Below are 20,799 nucleotides of genomic sequence, written 5' to 3'. Positions count from 1 at the left end.
AGAATGTGTATGATTGAACTAAGATAGGTTCTCAAACTGTGGTCTGTTGACCATTGGCAATCTGCTGAGCAGTTGCCAGTGGTCTATGAAGAGCTGGCAAGTCATGTGGTGCTAGCTTCTTCTAATTGTTTCCAGGGGCTAAACTGCATTAAAAGGTAGATAAAATACATGAATATCTTTCCTAATATTACTATTCTACATAAGCAGTTGTAGTTGCCATAGGGATGTTATGCAGTTGTGTGTGTGAGAGTAGCTGTCACAGGCAATCTGTGTATGAAAATATTGTCCAGATTTTGAAAATGTAGAGAACTCTTAAATTCAAATAGTAGATTAAGTGGCGGATATTTTGAGGTGAGAATCCTTAAGTATGTTTTATTATATAGCTATCATTGTCTGCGTGAACAAGACATGTGCAAGGCCCAGGAAAGTGATCTAAACTTTCTCCAGATATTTCAGCTTCTTTGTATGTTCTCAGCAATGTCTGTTTGAGAAAAATGTACAGCTTTCAGCACTTTCTCATTAGCAATGTATGCTGTTGCCGATGCCTCTGATGGGTGGACAGAGTCATAGACTTGCTTATGAATGGTCCCAGAAATTGTGCCTAAAATAAGAAATCTCTCTTTGCAGGCTAGTGGAAGATAGCCAGTTGTGTACCGACATTATCATAATGCTGGTAAAATTCATGAATTTTCACTTTACTTAAAACAAAGCTTTCCTGACTTTGTAGTACAACTCTCTATATAAACAATACTTTCTGTTTTAGTTTAGTTCAGTTTAAAGGTTTTAGTATCTATCACCATAATATCTGGTGGGATACATTAGGAAATATCTAGCTGCCTTTTCTAGATCTATGTAAACTAAATTATATTCACCTATTCCATCTTGTTAAGCACTTTTCTGGTGCTGTGCAAAATGTTGATGGTTGTACTGGAGATTGTGCAGAACTTGTAAGAAGACCAGTGGAACTCAAAGAGGAATATCTCCTCTAATTTCTTCAATTTCAGTAAATGTTTTTTTCTCTACTGCCATTCAGTGATAAGTATAGCACACATTTTCCAAAGAAGCTTTGAACATAAGAATGGCCATAGTGGGTCAGACCAATGGTCCATCTAACCCAGTATCCTGTCTTTTGTCCCTGGCCAATACCAGATGCTTCAAAGATAATGAACTGAAGAGGGCAATTATCAAGTGATCCATTCCCTGTTTTCCAGTCCCAGCATCTGGCAGTCAGAGGCTTAGGGACACCCAGATCAAGGGGTTTCATTCCTGACCATCTTGGCTAATAGTGATTTATGGTCCTATCCTCCATGAATTTATCTAATTCTTTTTTAATCCAGTCATAGTTTTGGCCCTTCAGAGCATCCTCTGGTAATGAGTTCCACAGGTTGACTGTGTGTTGTGTGTCCTTTTTTTGTTTTAAACCTGTTGCGTATTGGTGACCCCTGGCTTATGTGTTATGTGAAGGGGTAAAGAACAGTTCCCTATTCACTTTCTGCACACCAGTCATGATTTTTTAGACTTCTATGATATTCCCCCCTGCCCCCTTAGTTTCCTCTTTTCCATGCTTATTAGTCCTGGTCTTTTTAATGTCTCCTCATATGGAAGATGTTCCATACCATTAATAATTTTTGTTGCACTTCTCTGTACATTTTCCATTTCTAATATATCTGTTTGAGATTGGATGACTAGAACTGCATGCAGTATTCAAGGTGTGGAAGTACCATGGATTTATATAGAGGCAATATGATATTTTCTGTTTATTATCTATCCTTTTTCTAATGGGTCCAACATTCTGTTAGCTTTTTTGACTGCTGCTGCACATTCAGCAGATGTGTTCAGAGAACTATTCATGTTGACTCCAAGGTCTCTTTCTTGAGTGGTAACAGCTAATTTAGATCCCATCATTTTGTATGTATAGTACAGATCATATTTTCCAATGTGCATTACTTTGCATTTATCAACAGTGCATTTCATCTGCCATTTTGTAGCCCAGTAATCCAGTTTGTAGTCTTTGGACTTAAATATCTTGAGTAATTTTGTATCATCTGCATACTTTCATAGAATCATAGAATATCAGCGTTGGAAGGGACCTCAGGAGGTCATCTAGTCCAACCCCCTGCTCAAAGCAGGACCTATCCCCAACTAAATCATCCCAGCCAGAGCTTTGTCAAGCCTGACCTTAGAAACTTCTAAGGAAGGAGATTCCATCACCTCCCTAGGTAACGCATTCCAGTGTTTCACCACCCTCCTAGTGAAAAAGTTTTTCCTAATATCCAACCTAAACCTCCCCCACTGCAACTTGAGACCATTACTCCTTGTTCTGTCATCTGCTACCATGGAGAACAGTCTAGAGCCATCCTCTTTGGAACCCCCTTTCAGGTAGTTGAAAGCAGCTATCAAATCCCCCCTCATTCTTCTCTTCCACAGACTAAACAATCCCAGTTCCCTCAGCCTCTCCTCAGAAGTCATGTGTTCCAGTCCCCTAATAATTTTTGTTGCCCTCCTCTGGACGTGTTCCAATTTTTCCACATCCTTCTTGTAGTGTGGGGCCCAAAACTGGACACAGTACTCCAGATGAGGCCTCACCAATGTCGAATAGAGGGGAACAATCACGTCCCTCGATCTCCTGGCAGTGCCCCTACCTATACATTCCAAAATGCCATTGGCCTTCTTGGCAACAAGGGCACACTGTTGACTCATATCCAGCTTCTCATCCACTGTAACCCCTAGGTCCCTTTCTGCAGAACTGCTGCCTAGCCATTCGGTCCCTAGTCTGTAGCGGTGCATGGAATTCTTCCGTCCTAAGTGCAGGACTCTGCACTTGTCCTTGTTGAACCTCATCAGATTTCTTTTGGCCCAATCCTCTAATTTGTCTAGGGCCTATCCCTACCCTCCAGTGTATCTACCTCTCCTCCCAGTTTAGTGTCATCTGCAAATTTGCTGAGGGTGCAATCCACACGATCCTCCAAATCATTTATGAAGATATTGAACAAAAACGGCCCAAGGACCGACCCTTGGGGCACTCCACTTGATACCGGCTGCCAACTAGACATGGAGCCATTGATCACTACCCGTTGAGCCCGACAATCTAGCCAACTTTCTATCCACCTTATAGTCCATTCATCCAGCCCATACTTCTTTAACTTGCTGGCAAGAATACTGTGGGAGACCGTGTCAAAAGCTTTGCTAAAGTCAAGGAACAACACGTCCACTGCTTTCCTCTCATCCGCAGAGCCAGTTATCTCATCATAGAAGGCAATTAGATTAGTCAGGCATGACTTGTCCTTGGTGAATCCATGCTGACTGTTCCTGATCACTTTCCTCTCCTCTAAGTGCTTCAGAATTGATTCCTTGAGGACCTGCTCCATGATTTTTCCAGAGACAGAGGTGAGGCTGATTGGCCTGTAGTTCCCAGGATCCTCCTTCTTCCCTTTTTTAAAGATGGGCACTACATTAGCCTTTTTCCAGTCATCCGGGACTTCCCCGGATCTCCATGAGTTTTCAAAGATAATGGCCAGTGGCTCTGCAATCACATCCGCCAACTCCTTTAGCACTCTCGGATGCAGTGCATCTGGCCCCACAGGCTTGTGCTCGTCCAGCTTTTCTACTCCCCCCCATGCTGTGCTGGTCTCCTCCCCCCCATGCTATGCTGCCCAGTGCAGTAGTCTGGGAGCTGACCTTGTTAGTGAAGACAGAGGCAAAAAGCATTGTGTACATTAGCTTTTTCCACATTCTCTGTCACTAGGTTGCCTCCCTCATTCAGTAAGGGGCCCACACTTTCCTTGACTTACTTTTTGCTGCTAACATACCTGAAGAAACCCTTCTTGTTACTCTTAACATCTCTTGCTAGCTGCAACTCCAGGTGTGATTTGGCTTTCCTGATTTCACTTCTGCATGCCCGAGCAATATTTTTATACTCTTCCCTGGTCATTTGTCCAATCTTCCACTTCTTGTAAGCTTCTTCTTTGTGTTTAAGATCAGCAAGGATTTCACTGTTAAGCCAAGCTGGTCGCCTGCCATATTTACTGTTCTTTCTACACATCGGGACGGTTTGTTCCTGTAACCTCAATAAGGATTCTTTAAAATACAGCCAGCTCTCCTGGACTCCTTTCCCCCTCATGTTATTCTCCCAGGGGATCCTGCCTATCAGTTCCCTGAGGGAGTTAAAAGTCTGCTTTCTGAAGTCCAGGGTCTGTATTCTGCTCCTCTCCTTTCTTCCCTGTGTCAGGATCCTGAACTCGACCATCTCATGGTCACTGCCTCCCAGGTTCCCATCCACTTTTGCGTCCCGTACTAATTCTTCCTGGTTTGTGAGCAGCAGGTCAAGAAGAGCTCTGCCCCTAGTTGGTTCCTCCAGCACTTGCACCAGGAAATTGTCCCCTACACTTTCCAAAAACTTCCTGGATTGTCTTTGCTACATAATTGTTTACCACATTTTCCAGATTATTCTTGAATATGTTGAACAGTACTGGTCCCAGTACAGACTCCTGGGGAGCACTGCTATTAACCTCTTTCTATTATGAAAATTGACCATTTATTGCTACTCATTGTGTCCTATCTTTTAACCAGTTACTGATCTAGGAGAGGATCTTCCCTCTTATCCCATGATTGCTTACTTTGCTTAATAGCCTTTGGTCAGGGACCTCATCAGAGGCTTTCTGAAAGTCTAAGTACATTATATCTATTGGATCATCCTTGCCCATGTGTTTGTTGACCCCCCTCAAAGAATTCTACTAGATTGGTGAGGCATGATTTCCCTTTATATAAACCACATTGACTCTTCCCCAACAAACTGTGTTCACCTATGTGTCTGATAAATCTGTTCTTCACTATAATTTCAACCAATTTGCCTGGTACTGAAGTTAGGCTTACCGGCCTGTAGTTGCAAGGATCCCCTCTGGAGCCTTTTTAAAAAAATGGTGTGACATTTAGCTATCCTTTTGTTATCTGGTATAGAAGTTGATTTAAGTGATAGATTATATACCATAGTTAAGTAATTCTGCAATTTCATATTTGAGTTCCTTTAGAAATCTTGGGTGAATATCACCTGGTCCTGATGACTATTATACATAAGATGCATTCATTTGTTCCAAAACCTCCTCTATTGACACCTCAGCCAGGGACAGTTCCTCAGATTTGTCACCTGGTCAATATTTGAATTGGAAGTGACGTAGTATCACCATAGTTCTTAGTCCTAAATGGAAGAAAAGCTCACATTTCTATAGAATTTTGATATCTGGATTTGGATGTTTAGAAACCGTGATATTCTACATTTTATAGGCCCACATAAGGCCTATTGGACCCCATGTCAGTTGCAGAACATTGGTATTATCACCACATACTTTTCACCTCTCCTGGGACAGTACTTTTATGATGTTTAAGTATAGACTATTGGTAGAAAGGGTATCTATTATAAATACTAGCTAGAACTTTGATTTAAAAAATGTTGATCGCTGTTGAGACTGACTAGTTTATTTTTTTTGTGAACCAGTGGATTTCAGAAATTTATATTTTTATGCTAATTTGGGAAAAATTATGGTGAGAAAAATAATTTACAACTGAGTTTCAACCACACCAAGAAAAAAAGGAGTACTTGTGGCACCTTAGAGACTAACCAATTTATTTGAGCATAAGCTTTCGTGAGCTACAGCTCACTTCATCAGATGCTTATGCTCAAATAAATTGGTTAGTCTCTAAGGTGCCACAAGTACACCTTTTCTTTTTGCGAATACAGACTAACATGGCTGTTACTCTGAAACCAACCACACCAAGGACCTTATTATCTGATTTTCTTAAGCATTCTCAATACTTTTTTGAGTCACCTACTGGATTCTTCTTAGTATCAATTTTAGAACTGAATGACTAGCAGGTTACCAGTTATGAGTGTTGTTTGTCTATGTCTCTTGAGAGGAAGTTCAGTCTAATTGTTAAAGTGGGGAATCAGGCTCGGAAGGCAGAGGATCTGAGTTTCATTCTTTGTTCTGTCAGTCTTGCTGTGTGATATGTGGCAATTGGTTAACCTTTCTGTATGTGTTTCCTGTTTGTACAATGATGTATAAAGATCTACTAGTATTATTACTTTTAAATCCAAGAGCCTGTGGATATAATACTTAGCTACAGCATCTCACAGGGGTACTGTGAGGCTTAATGGGTAACACTCACCTGTGCAGAGGACCAACACAAGGGTTATGTCAATGCTCAAATGAGGGCTACAGGGGGACTTCAGAAGCACAAAGACCTTGTGCAGGATTTCTACATGAGTTTGAGTTTCACCCTAATGTTTAGTGCCTTACAAGCCTTTGAAAAGAATCTGTATGGAAGAAACAAGTGTTTATTTCTTCTGTGATTATCCTTAGTTAATCAGCAAAATAAGAAGGACACATTAAATCAGGGATTAGCAACTTTTGGCACGTGGCCCATCAAGGAAATCCGCTGGCAAGCTGGGATAGTTTGTTTACTTGCAGCATCAGCAGGTTTGGTCAATTGCAGCTCCCACTGGCTGCGGTTCACTGTTCCAGGCCAATGGGGGCTGTGGGAAGTGGCAGCCAGCACATCCCTCAGCCCATGCCACTTCCCGCAGCCCCCATTGGCCTGGAGTGGCAAACCGGGGACAGTGGAAGCTGCAGTCATCCGAACCAGCAGCTTTCACTGATGAGCTGCGTACCAAAGGTTGCCGATCCCTGCTTTAAATGTTCTTAGGGTTCTACTGTGGCACCGCCACACATTCATAAGCAGTGCAGGAGGTAATATTGGAAGCAGATATGGAGCAGGAGAGGGTAAAATAAATTAGATGCCACCCTAAAAATTTGTTTCATATCTGGCATAGATCCAGTAACTGGGTACATTCTTCTTAATTTCTTAATTTTTCATTAAAATTTTGGGCACTGGAAATTCTCATAATCAAATTCTTATGAAACTCCATGAAAATGGGCAAAGAATTATTTGTGTTTTTCTGCTGGTGACACCTATATTTGTCATAGGAGCAATCTGAGAGAATCCCCTTTTACGAATATGTGCACATCTATTTTGAACAGTGAAATGTGTAGTCTTTACATGCCTAGTAAGTATTTAATTCTTGACAGTTAGCCTTTCACTAGAAAGCATAAAATAAGATCATTAGTTAAAATATATCAGTCTCAGCACTGTATATTATCCTTGTCCTACACAGCACACCATACAGTATTATACATTAGATTTGATTACATGTTGGTAACTAGCTGGCTATCAAGCTCGATGCTTACTGTACATGTGTGTGTATTCAGGATTTTTGAAATAAATTTGATTCAGTGGGAACAGTCACCAAAACTGTAAATATTAAAAAATATTGCAGAAATTCACAGTAAATGAATTTTAAATTCTTAATTTCAAGTATTCACACAAGAAATCTGATTAGAAGAGCTTTGCCTATCCAGTCATGAAACGGATTTTGAGTGTTCAAGCAAAATGGTGCACATTTTTAATCATGAATATCAAATGCCCATTGCCATACATGAAGCGAAGAGTCGGTGAGCATTCCAGAAACTGAAATATATTCACATAAAACCTTTGAATAATTTTGAACAGAAAATACATTTGTAAATTGTGTTCTGTTGATGGACAAAGAATGAACATACAGAGAAAACTAAATTCAGTGAATAACTTCTTTGTTGTGAATAGTGAGCCAAACACTACTTGTTTTGTTTTCATTTTGTTTTTAACCCAAGGCTCAAATTCTGGCCTTGGAACTGTGCTGTGTGCATATACCAAGAGAAGGAAAGTCCACATCTGGCCAGAAAATATTTGGTAAATTTAGCGGATAGTTTAGCACATTCATGAAAAAATGAATAGCTACTCTAACCCAATGTTTGGGAGAAACTGGAACATGGACTAGAATTGGCAGGCTGAAACACTAGTCCAGATCGTTGTTGGAAGCAACTAAAAGTATGGTAAGGCTGATGCTTCCCAGCCCCTTTTGTTGAGGGTATTTGCCCACCCTTTGTTACTCCGGTGCAGAATCTGGACACTGTGTTGGGTCCTCATCTATTATAAGATCATCATTTTGCATCAACAGCCAAGAGTATTTCTCTATCTGCAGCTGGCCTGGCGATTACACCTGTTTCTTTTAGATGTGGACCTTGCTACAACTGTTCATGCCTTTGTCACTTCAAGTCTGGATTATTGCAGTACAGCCTACGTGTGGCTTCACTTTAAATCGATCTGGAAACAAACGGTTTCAGAATGTAGTAGCAGGTTTATTAAACAGGATCTTGCAGTGGCAATATGCATTACCAGGGTTCTGTGATCTGCGCTGGCTGCCTGACTGTTCGAGTGGAGTATAAGGTGTTGGTTATGACCTATAGAACTTTAAATGTCTCAAGTCCTGCCTCTTTCCCCATGTCAAACTGCCTGCCACAGCAGAAGCTCATTTGAACCCCAGCCCCCTCATTATAAAAGAAAGGGGCTGCTGACAAACTGTTCTCTATAAGGACCTCTTTCCTTTGAAATGGTTTCTACCTTTTTGTGCGGCCCCCGCCAGGGTCATCCAAAATCACCTGATGTTTTTGACCTTCTGGACAAGGTGCAAAACATGTCAGTCTGACTGGATATTGGTAAAGAGCTGAAGCCATTGGGAGTGGGATTTATGTTTGCTGGGAAAGTGTGGTGAGGGGTTTAAAGAGTTGTCAAGTTTACATGATGAAATGGTGTGTGCTGGGGAGGGAGGAAGGAGAAGTGCTGCTGTTCTGGGTGACTTTTGTTTTGTACCTGCCAGGTTCTTATTGTGTTTAAACATATGGTTCAATTGTATGCCAAGGGTGTTTTGGATAGGTGCCCTTTGGGGTGGAGTTTCTTGCAGACCAGAATCTAAATACATAACTTTTAAACTCCTTGGTTTTCATAATCTCCGTATGGAGCTGATGGCCTGTATATGGTTTGAAATACTATGGAGGTCAGTGAATACAGTATTTAGCAACTCAGAGCTAGGATCTAGAGTACATGATGTGGGAATGTGTTATCTGATTACAGCGATGTTCTTTGGGATGACATTTATTAATGGTGTCAAGCATTAGTAAGAGAGAAGCATGGAAAAATGATGTCACAGCATTTTTTCATGCTTCTGTTTTACAAAACATTTATTCTTATTTGCGGGCATTGTTCTTTTTTGCTGACACATCTCTAACTTAATGTTGAGAGCATAAACATGTAGCTAATCAGTAATCACAGGTCTATTGCTATCATGATTTGAAATATTACTGCACTTTGTAATGCTGATTGAGGTGTATAATACTACTTAATTGAAAGGGTTGAGCTGTCTGAAAGATTTATCTCAGTAAGCACTTCACTAAGTTTTACAGGCTGTTCATTGGTGAGTTTAGAAATAGTTGCTCCTTTAGAAAAAACTAACATATATAATATATACCCAACTTCATTTGCTGGAATTTTTAATTGTCTTTTGGAATGGGTGTACCTAAAAAGTGGTTGCATATTTCTTTGTGGGCTTCTGTTGTATATTATATTTGCATTCAATCATTGTTAAATATTAATAAACTGTCGTCCTTCCACTGCATGTACTCACTCATTCATCTCTGGCCAACATGCCATTACTGTGATGATACCTTATAAGCAAACCTGCAGTCTTATTATCCATCAACTAATGCACATGACCTGATTTGCATGGAGGTCATGTGGGTCTCTTTAAATGTGACCTCAATAGAATTGGATTTGCAAGTACAAATTAGGTAATTAAGTAGACTTAGCTGGCTGCCCATTCACTATCCGAACAACAAATTGGTTGTCACACCAGAAACAAAACTTTTATTCATGAATGTCATTTTGGAAGGCTTGAGAATGGTCCCACTACTCTCTTCACTGTAACCTCTGCTCAAATATTGTCTGCACTAAAGGCTCAAATCCTTTAACAGATCTGAAATCCTCAGCCCAAATATGACACCTTGCTCCTTTCTATGGAATTTGGAAATCAGCTGAAAATCCATTTAATAAATAAGCTGTGTCCATCCTTTTAGAATAGTCTATAATGCTTGTGATTTAACTGGGGAAAGGAGGCCTTTTCCCCTAAGTGCTACATCCCCCCATTGCCTCTGCTGAAATATTGCACCCTTCTTGACTTCCTTTCTTACCACCTTATGGGGCCTTTCCCTTGCCTCTATAGCAAAGGAAGGCACCGTGCTGACCCGCACACTTCCTACAGTGGTGTTGAACAAAAACACTTCCCACCATTAGATGCAAAAGAAACTATCTTAGTGCCTGTGGTTTTGGCACTGACAACCCACTGTCTGTAGAAGCCAGCTAGACACAATGATAAGGAGCAATATATTCCAGCCAGAGGTCCTGGTCTTTTAATGCCATGGTAATTCTGGCTCCTCTTCCATCTTCTGTCTAAATTCTTTATCATATCTTAACCAGGTTACACCCCTGTATGAAGCATGAGCCTTTGCTATTAAGTCCTCATGCTTGAACAAGCTAACACTTCTCTCTGGGATTCTATCACAACTTATGCTTGTATATATGCAAAACGTCACAGCCCAGTTTCCAAGGATCAGAGTTAACTTAGTTCTGAAGGGTTTGTCATCATCTTTCTTTTCACTTTACAGTGTTCTCTGCCTGAACCTCTCAAAAAAGTAGGGTGAATAAATCCATAAATTCTCCTTTCCATATTTTTTTTATTTTCTACCTATTTTGCTAAATGAATCCCAAGTGGTCAATCAGTCCTTTTCTTTTTGTGAATACAGACTAACACGGCTGTTACTCTGAAACCAGTCCTCACAAAAGATCTCAGAGCATTGGCTCCCATGTCTCCTGCTTGGCTCATCAGAGATAGGTACAGTGTATCAGGCCCCAGAGGGTGTGCTGGTAACTGGAGATGAGTGTGTCTCCTGCCCTGATTGCTCCATGGCCTGCTGAGACACGGGCTCCACCCCAAGCCTGTGATAGTGTTGTCTATCTGACTGGGGATGGGGAGAACCTTTTTCTGGCAGGTTGCCTAATCTTTGGGCAACCAGGGCCAATGGTTTAGCCAATTTACCCCACATCCCTTGTTGGGCAGGGTATGTTAGTCATCACAGCCAAGGGTGGAAGGACCTGAGTAGCTACCCCTGGCATAATGGAACGAGACATTCATCAGATCCCTTCCCTCCTGTGGGCCACAGGTGAACCCCATCTTTGGGACCCTGGGGCCTACACTGGACTAGTAGCAAGTTAAGGGGTAGGGGCTCAGGGACACTCTCTCCATCCTCCAGTTCAACCTCAATTAGGCTGGAGTCTTACTGTTCCCAGACTCCAATTCTGAGTCTTACCCTGTGTGCTTCTTGTATAAGGGAGAAGGGGATGTGCCTTTCTGACTCACCAGCAGCTGCAAAGTGAATGGTCCCAGCTGGGATCTGAGTTTCTGTCCATCGAGATCTCCCCATCATACTCTGCTCTTCCATCTGGGATGAAGTGCATGTCCTCCTGCTCCCCTCCTCCTGCAACTCTTCATCCACAGTGGAGCATTGCAGGTGGGCCTCATCTGCTTCAAATCATGGAAATTGAGATTCTCACACCCATGGAGAAGTGATCCCAGGCCCATGTTCTCCGGCAAAGCTGCACAAAGGAATGCTCACATACCTCAGAGGCAATGACTCTTAATGCATCCAGAGGGTCAGACCGAGCCATTCCAGGGTATGAGAGGAAAGACTATCTCTATAACCCTGGAACTCAGCAAAAAGAGGCCCCAAGTGGCCCAGGTTAAGGTTTACATTAATAAAAAGTGAGGATGAGGGTCCAATTATCTCCCTTTCTCTCCAAGCTTGACAGAGACTGGCTAGAGATGCTGAAGGAGTGGGACACTCCTGCATTCCCTCAGAGTGTGCTCCTCCTCTGTTTAACTAGGACTGTGCCAATTGTTGTTGGCTCCGATATGTTTCCCTATTGAAGCTGGGGGAGGCAATCTCTAGGGACTTGGAATAACCCTCTAACCTTACCCCCAACAGGTCCATATAGGTCCTCCACAGTTCTAGGGAAGCTATTTACCTTACACCAACTGAGGGTTTTTGAGTTTGTGTATCTACTACTTTTTGATTCTGGTTCTGGTGGGTTTATTGAGGTGGGTCTGTTCATCATACACGCTGTTGTATAAGCTGCTTGAGGCATTGTGACATACTGGGGCACAATTCCTTACGATACCTGGCTGAAGTAGCTCCCATGTGGGGCGCTCACAAACAACCTTCCAGCATGCAAGCCACACCCTGAGTGTCTGTGTGTAACTGCAGCCCACCAGCCACATTTGGGTTACACTCTGGCTATCACCAGCCTCGGTTATATCGCAGGGTGATGCCAACACACATCCCATTCCGAGATTTTCCCCCAGAAATGTATGTTCTGTACTGCACAGCCCTCTCCTGGACTGGACAAATATATTAAGTCTTTTATTCCTTTAAGGGAATAATATGCCAGTTTATTACCTTAAATGGAGTTACCCAGACACTTAACTTAAACACACTGGATTAGAGGAAACATTGAAACAAGTTTATTAACTACAAAGAAATAGATTTAAGTGAGTACAAGTAATTAGGCATAAAAGTCAGAAATGATTACGAGAAAAATGAATGAGAAACGATGAAAACGAGAAAAAATGCTTACTATTGTATAATTTAACAAACTATATTAAAGTCAAGCGAAATTTCTCACCACATACTTCCAGAAAGGTCACTGTCCAAACTCTTCAGGTCAGAACCCTCCACCCCAGAGTCCAATGGCTGTTTTCCTTTGTTGTCTTGGGTGCGATGCCAGAGACAGACCGGGAGAGAGAGAGAGATGCATGTCTTGTTTGCCCAGTGGTTCTCAAACTAGGGCCGCCGCTTGTTCAGGGAAAGCCCCTGGCCGACTGGGCCGGTTTGTTTACGTGCCGCGTCTGCAGGTTCGGCCGATCGCGGCTCCCACTGGCCGCTGTTCACCGCTCCAGGCCAATGGGGGCTGCAGGAAGCGGCACAGGCTGAGGGATGGGCTGGCTAACATTCAGACTAACATTTGAACTGGTTCTTATAAGAACCTTTTTGTCTCTCCATAGAATATACTACAGATGGATGACCCACCAAGGGTTCAGGTTAATTTCTGGTAAATGCCCAATACTTTAGATACTTAGCTACATGATCCAAATGTTTTGAGGAGAGACCCAATTTATCCAAATCTGCTGTTTCATTTTCTGGAAACAGGTTGTCATCTTGCTACCCACTTTAGTATCGGGTCTTTTGAAAAATTTTGTGGAAATAATAATGCATACTATTTGCCATATTTTAATTCATTTGATGTTAAAAGGAGGAGGAGCTTAAATTAATTACTTTGCTAGCCACAGAATCATGGACTGAATAGAATTGACTGGAGCACAATGAATTCTGAGCCAGCAGATGGTTGCTTGGGCACAACTGAGCCTAGGTTAGAACAGCCATGGCTGAAGATGAATGAGACAGAGAATTGGGGAGCTGTAACCAGCTCCTTTACAGTGCAGTTCTCCTATTCCTGCATCAAGCATATGCTGGTGCATCAGTTTGGCCTTTTGTCTGCTGCAAACTGACAGCATGTTTAGTTTGGTTAAGAATGCATAACCACATCGTGCACTGATAAAAATATAGAACCTTAAACTGGGTTAACTACATTTTCTAGGTGACTCTGTTGAAAGAAGTAATTTATTTTGTTGAACAGGTTTTGTGTGGCTTTAAAAATAAACAAAAACCCAAACCTTGCTGCCTTAGTCTTATGTTTTATGTTATAGAGAATGGGCCAAATTCAGGACATACTCTGTGTTATGGTAGATGAACCGTGACTAACACTAACAAAAATAGTGCATTTCTTGTGTGATCTGTACTTTAACCTGATTAAACCCCCATGCAGAGCCCACTATGCCATACAAGTTATTCTAAGTAATCTGAATTGGTGTTAGCATGATCAAATCAAAGAGTATATTTACTACAGTGGCCTGATCATACACAGGACAATAGGCTTTGCCCTAGAACCACATCTCTGGTTACTGCACAGGTGGAATAGAAACAGTGTGGTAGCATGCAACTAGTGCATCCCACTTGGAAACCTCTTTTCCAAATGAGAATTAAGGTGATCTGAATTTGACTCAAGGAATTATATGAAATACTTAAAATTCAGATTATCTGCAGAATTTGGCTTCTTTGGTAGTTCACCTGTTCAGTTATTATGGGAGTGGTGTTTCTTAAAATAGCCACTTTCTGTTTTAAATTAAGGTAACTCATTATGGACTAGATAGCCCTCCATCAATTAAACTGCTGGTTGTGCTTTAACAAGACACAGAAAATGAACATTTCATTAATGTATTCTGTCAACAGTTGGAGTAGTTTTACTAAGAAAGATCAATGGACTGTTGGTATAAAGGAGTGGAGGAGGAGAAGTATAGAATTTAGCAGGCTACTGGAAAATTTAACCACATATCTCTACTCAGCCTTTTAAGTGTTTTAAACTTCCATTTAGAGTTATGGTTTAGTCCTACATTTTAAAAGATCTATATAGAGAGATGCAGTGTTGTTGTAGCCATGTTGGTCCCAGGATATTAGAGAGATAAGGTGGCTGAGGTAATATCTTGTGTTCGACCTGCTTCTGTTGGTAAGAGAGACAAGCTTTTGAACTAACACAAAGGGGAAGGGGAAGGTCACCTAAAGAAGAGCTCTATGTTAGCTTGAAAGCTCCTCTCTCTCACCAACAGAAATTGGTCCAATACAAGATATTACCTCACCCACCTTGTCTCTCCAATACATAGAGAGAATATTATTAAGCAATAGAGCTCTCAGAACTAAGTAAGTAGTAATATACACATTTTACAAGTGACCAGACAGGTTAAGTGACTTGCCCAGCGTCACATAACAAACCAGTTGTATGGCCTGGGGTAAAGCCCTGGAGGTGCCATATCCCATGGATGATGAGGTCCATCTATTGTTTTTAAGCAATAGCAAAATCAAGTCAGCTGCACTGTAAGCTATTTTCTTCTACACAATCATAGTTTTAAAAACTAGTTTTGTTTTCCCTTTATGATTTTATTTTGAAAAGTAAAGCAATTACCATTGGAAGAGAAAGAAACTAATGGCCAGCAGGTAGTAGTCTAGTAAATATTTACTAAACAATATTTGAAGACCAAGAAATACAATTTATAGTATGTAAAAATCCTAGAAAATCCATTCTTCTCCCTTTCCCCACCTTTTTCTTCCTATATGAAGCAAAATGTTCATTAATGCCATTTTTATTCATGTTAACTTAATATTGCTATATTCAGCCTTTCATTTTCATGCTTTTAGGCAATCACAACTCTCTATATTTATTAGAAATGCACTCCATACTGAAACAATGTTTTATAGCACTTAATTTAAATTATTTTTACATGTATTGCACATTTCACCCACGGATTTCAAATAACTTTTCAAATACTAATAAATATTTTACAATACTCTTCTGAGGTGAGTAATTATCATCCCCATTTTACATGTGTGGAAAGGCACAAAAAGGTTAAAGTATTTGTTCCTGGTTGTAGTTATTGCAAAGCCAGTAAGAAAACTCTGAAATCCCAACTCTGAGGGCCAAACTCAACCCTTGTAAGTCACTGCCGGTTCCCAGTTGAGCTGTACCTTATTGCACAAAGCAGCATACAACTCCTAGTTCTGTGCTCCCCACTCATTACTATGCTACAATTAATGCACTGTAGGTACTGGCAATGGTTCAGCAGAATTTGTTACTGTGATAATACCAAAGTGCTCTAAGATGGCCTGAGAAATCAGTTAATATTCTCTTACTGTGCAAAAGATATCCTCTTATCTTACATTTCAAAGCAAACTTGAAACACTTCCTAACTTATCACTGCAATAGATATAACTGACAAATCCAGTGAAAGAAACTTGATAGGTGTGGTAAGTCCCCATTTTCTTCATTATGATGGTTGGATGGCAGAATAGATAAAATGCTTATCAATGACTTTATCACTGACAGCTGGATTCTCCTTCACTGTGTTCATATATATGAATAAAAAATATCCTGGGCCTAATCCAGTAATTTATTTTTTCATCTGTACAAACACTCCTTTTCCCAAATACATACTTACATAAATAGAAATGTTAAAGGTTCAAGCTCATCATAAGAACATAACAGCCATACTGGGTCAGACCAATGGCCCATCCAGCCCAGTGTCCTGTCCTCCATCAGTGATCAATGCCAGATGCTTCAGAGGGAATTAACAGAACAGGAAATCATCAAGTGATCCATCCCCTGTCACCCATTCCCAGCTTCTGGCAAACAGAGGCTAGGGGACTCCACCCCTGCCCATTCTGACTAATAACCATTGATGGACCTGTCCTCAATGAATGTATCTAGTTCTTTTTTGAACCCTGTTATGGTCATCCCTTCCTGCTCCGATGAGATGGCCCAGCATGCACAATAGTATGACATCATACTTATCCCAGAACTTCACGGAGCTAGCAATAGACATTTAGGGAGTTGAAAGAGGAAAAAATAATATGCATTTTCCCCTTATATAACGTGCTCATGTCCCTCATAGACTAGCTGTTGTGGGAATTCAGCTCCTATTGGTAAATGACTAGACCAGGGATCGGCAAACTTTGGCATGCAGCCCATCAGGGAAATCCGTTGGTGGGCTGGGACGATTTGTTTACCTGCAGCATCCGCAGGTTCGGCCGATCGCAGCTCCCACTGGCCGCATTTCACCGTTTCAGGCCAATGGAGGCTGCGGGAAGAGGCGCAGGCTACACCACCCCGCACAGAGAGTGTGCCAGGATCAAGACACTGCTTTCTGGGAATCCCTAGCTAGCAGAAAGGCCTCTTGAGGGTCATAGCCAAAAAGGCTTAGTTTAGAGCAGCCACAGTCTAAACTGTGCCAAGAGATATGGGGGAACAATGACAGCACAGCACAATTGCAAAGTCAGTTTTAGATACTGCATCTAATGTGATCCTATCATCATTGCTTCTGTGTACCCAGTGCCCCAGGATGGGATTTACACACAATTCCTGTAGATTTATGAGGAGCTCATGGAAGCTACAAATATAAAATCTCTGTGCATTGATGGGAAAGGTTTACAAAATAGCACTTGATAAAAACAAAGTTGTTTAAGGACACTGGAGAATAGACTGTGGTAGGCTTCATGATTTTGTTTCTTTTTTTATGTGTCTTGTAGTAAGTCAGAGAGCAAATATGAGCTGTGAGAGATAACTTGGGTTTTGTTTACAACTGTTACTGTCTTTTTTAAAAAAATGTATTGATGCCTTCTCTATTGAATCTTCAGGTTCAGGTTCTTCGGAATGCTGGAGAAGAAGTGACCCTAACAGTGTCCTTTCTGAAAAGAGCGCCTGCTTTTCTCAAATTGCCTCTGAATGAAGATTGTGCCTGTAAGCATTTGTGATTTAGCCACAAGAAAATTCTATTCATTGTTCACGTGAACCTCTACCATTAGTTTCCAAATTTCCTGTGCACGGTCAGTAATTGGCAGGAGCTGTTGCAGCCACTTTTGTGGCCTGAATATGAACTTTTAATGTCACCAGGTGCTGTGTTGACATTCATTGCAAGCTAATGCTATCTTTGCTTGAGAAACAGGAGGCAATACTCTCAACTGGTGTGAATCAGCATAGCTTTACTGAAATCAGTAGGGCTACACCAGTTTGCACGAGCTAAGGTTTGGGCCCAAAGTATTTAAAGATCCTTCTTTCAAACATACAATGGCATTGAAATTGGAACGGTTTATATATTCTAAATGTGAAACTGAGATTGCACATTTATATTTTAAGGTCTTATCTTCTCAATTTAAATTTCATTCAGGGGCTTTAGTGGTGCTATACCTTCAACTCTGAGCTGAATAGTATTTTGTTTTAGTGCAACAGAAGTTTAGTTGACTAGCCCCAATGGGCATTTGAAAGATATGTATGGAAGCAGCTGTCTGCTTCTAATTATAAGACATTATAATTGTTGGTACACCTTTGTAGAAAGCTACAGTGTATCTGTGCCTGTCTGTATGTGTGACTGTGTCTTTATTCACCTCTGCTTTCTTTCAACTTCCTTTTTTCTGAAAGTATGAAGATAATGTTTAGTTTTTAATTATGAGAACAAAAAATAGTTTTTAGGTCTAAAACCTATTTTGTGTGTGTGTGTGTGTATTATGTGTGGGTGTATGAAATCTGTTCTAAAATATTTTAATTTATTTGCATGAATTCATGATCAATTCCTTATTTCTCACAAACTTTGTACAGGCAATGTTTTTGTTCGCAAGCAGAACTAATCAAAATATTTTTGAAACTTTCCCATTGAAAAACAGTTGTCTTGTCCAAACCAAAGTGTTCTCTGATACATTTCCTTTTCAGTGATTGTTTTGCAAGAAGGTTTCTCAGGTCCAGGAAGAACTCTCTTGCCTGCTTATAGGCACTGGCTGGAATGTACAGTGAAGCAGAGTGGGGACTTGAACCCTCAGATCCTAATCCACTTCCTTACCACTGGGCTATCCAGTGAGAGTCTCTCTCTGTACTAATCAGAGTGTGAATGATTAAAAGCTAATGCTCACAGTAATACTTTGTGAAAAATCCATAGGCTGACTATTTGTGTCAGTATTCATTGGCTAATTTTGAATAACAAACACATAAAAATCAGTCTGTGGATATTTCACAAATAAAAAGAGAAACAAACAAACTGTTGTCTGTGAATAGCTTAGTTGTACCCATGACAGTGCTTAGGACAAAAAGGTAACTGTTTGAATACTAATTCTAACATCATGTAATATGGGACAATGTTATATGCATGACTATTTTTATTAGGTGTCCCTAGTGACCAAAGCAGTGGCACATCATCTCCCCTCTGTGACAGTGGTTTGCATCTCAACTACCATCCCAACAATACGGTAAGAGATTGTTTTACCTTTCAGTGCTAACTCATTAGTGAGGTGATGGATAATATCCCAGAAAGGGCATGGGAAAAGATGGGGGTTACCTAAATAACACTGGATTTAGTTGGTGAATAAGAGTTTCCCTTTAGTCTTGGATATACCTATAACATTTTTGACTCATCCTGTTCTGAGGCATCCTATATTGATTTTCAATTAAACTTGTCTAAATGTATAAAACGGTGAGCTAGGGACTATTTTTCTCTTTTTTTTTTTTTTTTGGCCCTTTTTGAAGAGTAGCTGCCAAAGAAACAACATACAGCATGGTATAATTACCATGAGACACACACAGAATATAAAGGAACGTCAGTGTTATATATTTAGAGAAGTGGATCTGGCAGCTCTTCCACTGCTGCCTTAATTAGCTACTAGTGAGAAAACAGATATTTTGAAATTAGAGAGCATTCTTATTGAATATTTGTATAATCAATTAATTTGTGCCCCTTGCATTTCAAATGCTTCTTAAAAAGTAAGGGTAAGAAAACTTTCAAAGTCACTCCGGATGCTGCTGAACTATAAAATAGTTACAGCTGGTTGGGAATTTGTCAATTAAATGGTTTTCACCAGAAAATGCTGATGTGTCAATATTGGACCTTTTTGAAGAAAAAGGTTCATTATGACAATTTTTTTGGTTTTGAAAAAAAAAAATGAAAAAAGTTTGAAACTGTCAAAACATCCCATTTTGACATTGTTGAAACACAAACATTCTGATTGGGGGGTCAAAATTACTTTTCATTTCAAAATGTATAGGCAAAATATAAAAATTGAAATTCAACTTTTTGAAATTATTGAAATGTGTCATTGACACATTCCAATTTTTTTCCAGATTACCCTCCCAGCTCCCCACAATCATTTTTGAAAATTCCCATGGCATGGGAAAACTGTTTCCAAGTTCTAAAAATAATCCCACAAAACATACATAGCATATACAAAACAAAACATTTTCAGTATTTACTTGTATTTATATTTTAACACACAAAAATAGAGCCTATACCTTGAAAATAATTAAAAATACTACTGAATTCTGCCCCCCCCACACACACACGCCAAGAAAGCAAACCAACCACTTTATTCCTGAGAAAAGAAATGTCTCCCAAAACAAAATTTTCCCATCTCATCTCTCTTGCTAAGCATGAAACATAGATATCTGTCTCTTGTCCCCCTACACTGAGCTAAGTGATGTGGCAGAGAACTACTGAGCCAAGGAGAAACCGCTAGTTACAGAAGGCAGTTAAGTAAAATCTTCTCCCTTCTACAGAAACCTCTTTGTGACTCACCAGTGCAGAAAATGGGACATGGACGGGAATGGTGGAGATAATGAGGCAAATTCTCAATTGGCGGTCAATGAAGCTATGACAGTTTATACCAGCTGAGTGTCTGGCCCTATGTATGACCTTAAAAATTCTATGCAGAGATTGAGTGCACAGCAAGCCAAGGTGTGACTGTACAGCACTCTAGCCTGCCGCACATGCTGTGTGGACCCTGCTACTGCACACTAAAAGTTCTGTAGTGCAGTCTGACATACTGCTATTTCAAACTGAAGTACATCAAGGCATGCTAGAGAATGATTGGTGTACAGTACCATGGTCCACATGGCTTGTCAGTGAGCAACAGGCTACAACACTGTACATTCACACCCTGGCTTGCCGTGCACTGACTGTGTAGCCAAGTCAACTGAGCTTATATTTGGTGACCTTAGTAATTAGAGCTAGGCAGCCTTCTTCAAATAAAATAAGAACTCTTCTGGACCATCTCCCAAACCTTCAATTGAACTCAAACCATGCTTTCGTTGTCACTTCTAAAAACTCATTTTCTGGTACAATCAGAAGATTTTCTTTCATAAAGTGAAATATTTAATATTTACCTTTTTGCATGTTTC

General features: G+C 40.5%; 1 protein-coding gene across 2 annotated transcripts in view; it reads left to right on the top strand.

Annotated features, from left to right (window-relative positions):
• Positions 1-20,799, top strand: part of SNTG1 (syntrophin gamma 1) — a 533,703-nt gene that overhangs the window by 335,167 nt on the left and 177,737 nt on the right. For both annotated transcript variants that reach the window (XM_043539635.1, XM_043539634.1), the window contains exons 8-9: positions 17,280-17,382; positions 18,796-18,878. In XM_043539635.1, the coding sequence (XP_043395570.1) occupies positions 17,280-17,382; positions 18,796-18,878 (186 nt within the window). The remainder of the gene's footprint in view (positions 1-17,279; positions 17,383-18,795; positions 18,879-20,799) is intronic.

Source organism: Chelonia mydas, chromosome 2 (genome assembly GCF_015237465.2).
Source record: "Chelonia mydas isolate rCheMyd1 chromosome 2, rCheMyd1.pri.v2, whole genome shotgun sequence".
NCBI classification, from domain to species: Eukaryota; Metazoa; Chordata; order Testudines; family Cheloniidae; genus Chelonia; species Chelonia mydas.
The sequence above is the reverse complement of the archived record's forward strand: the minus strand, read 5'-3'. Positions and strand labels throughout refer to the sequence as shown.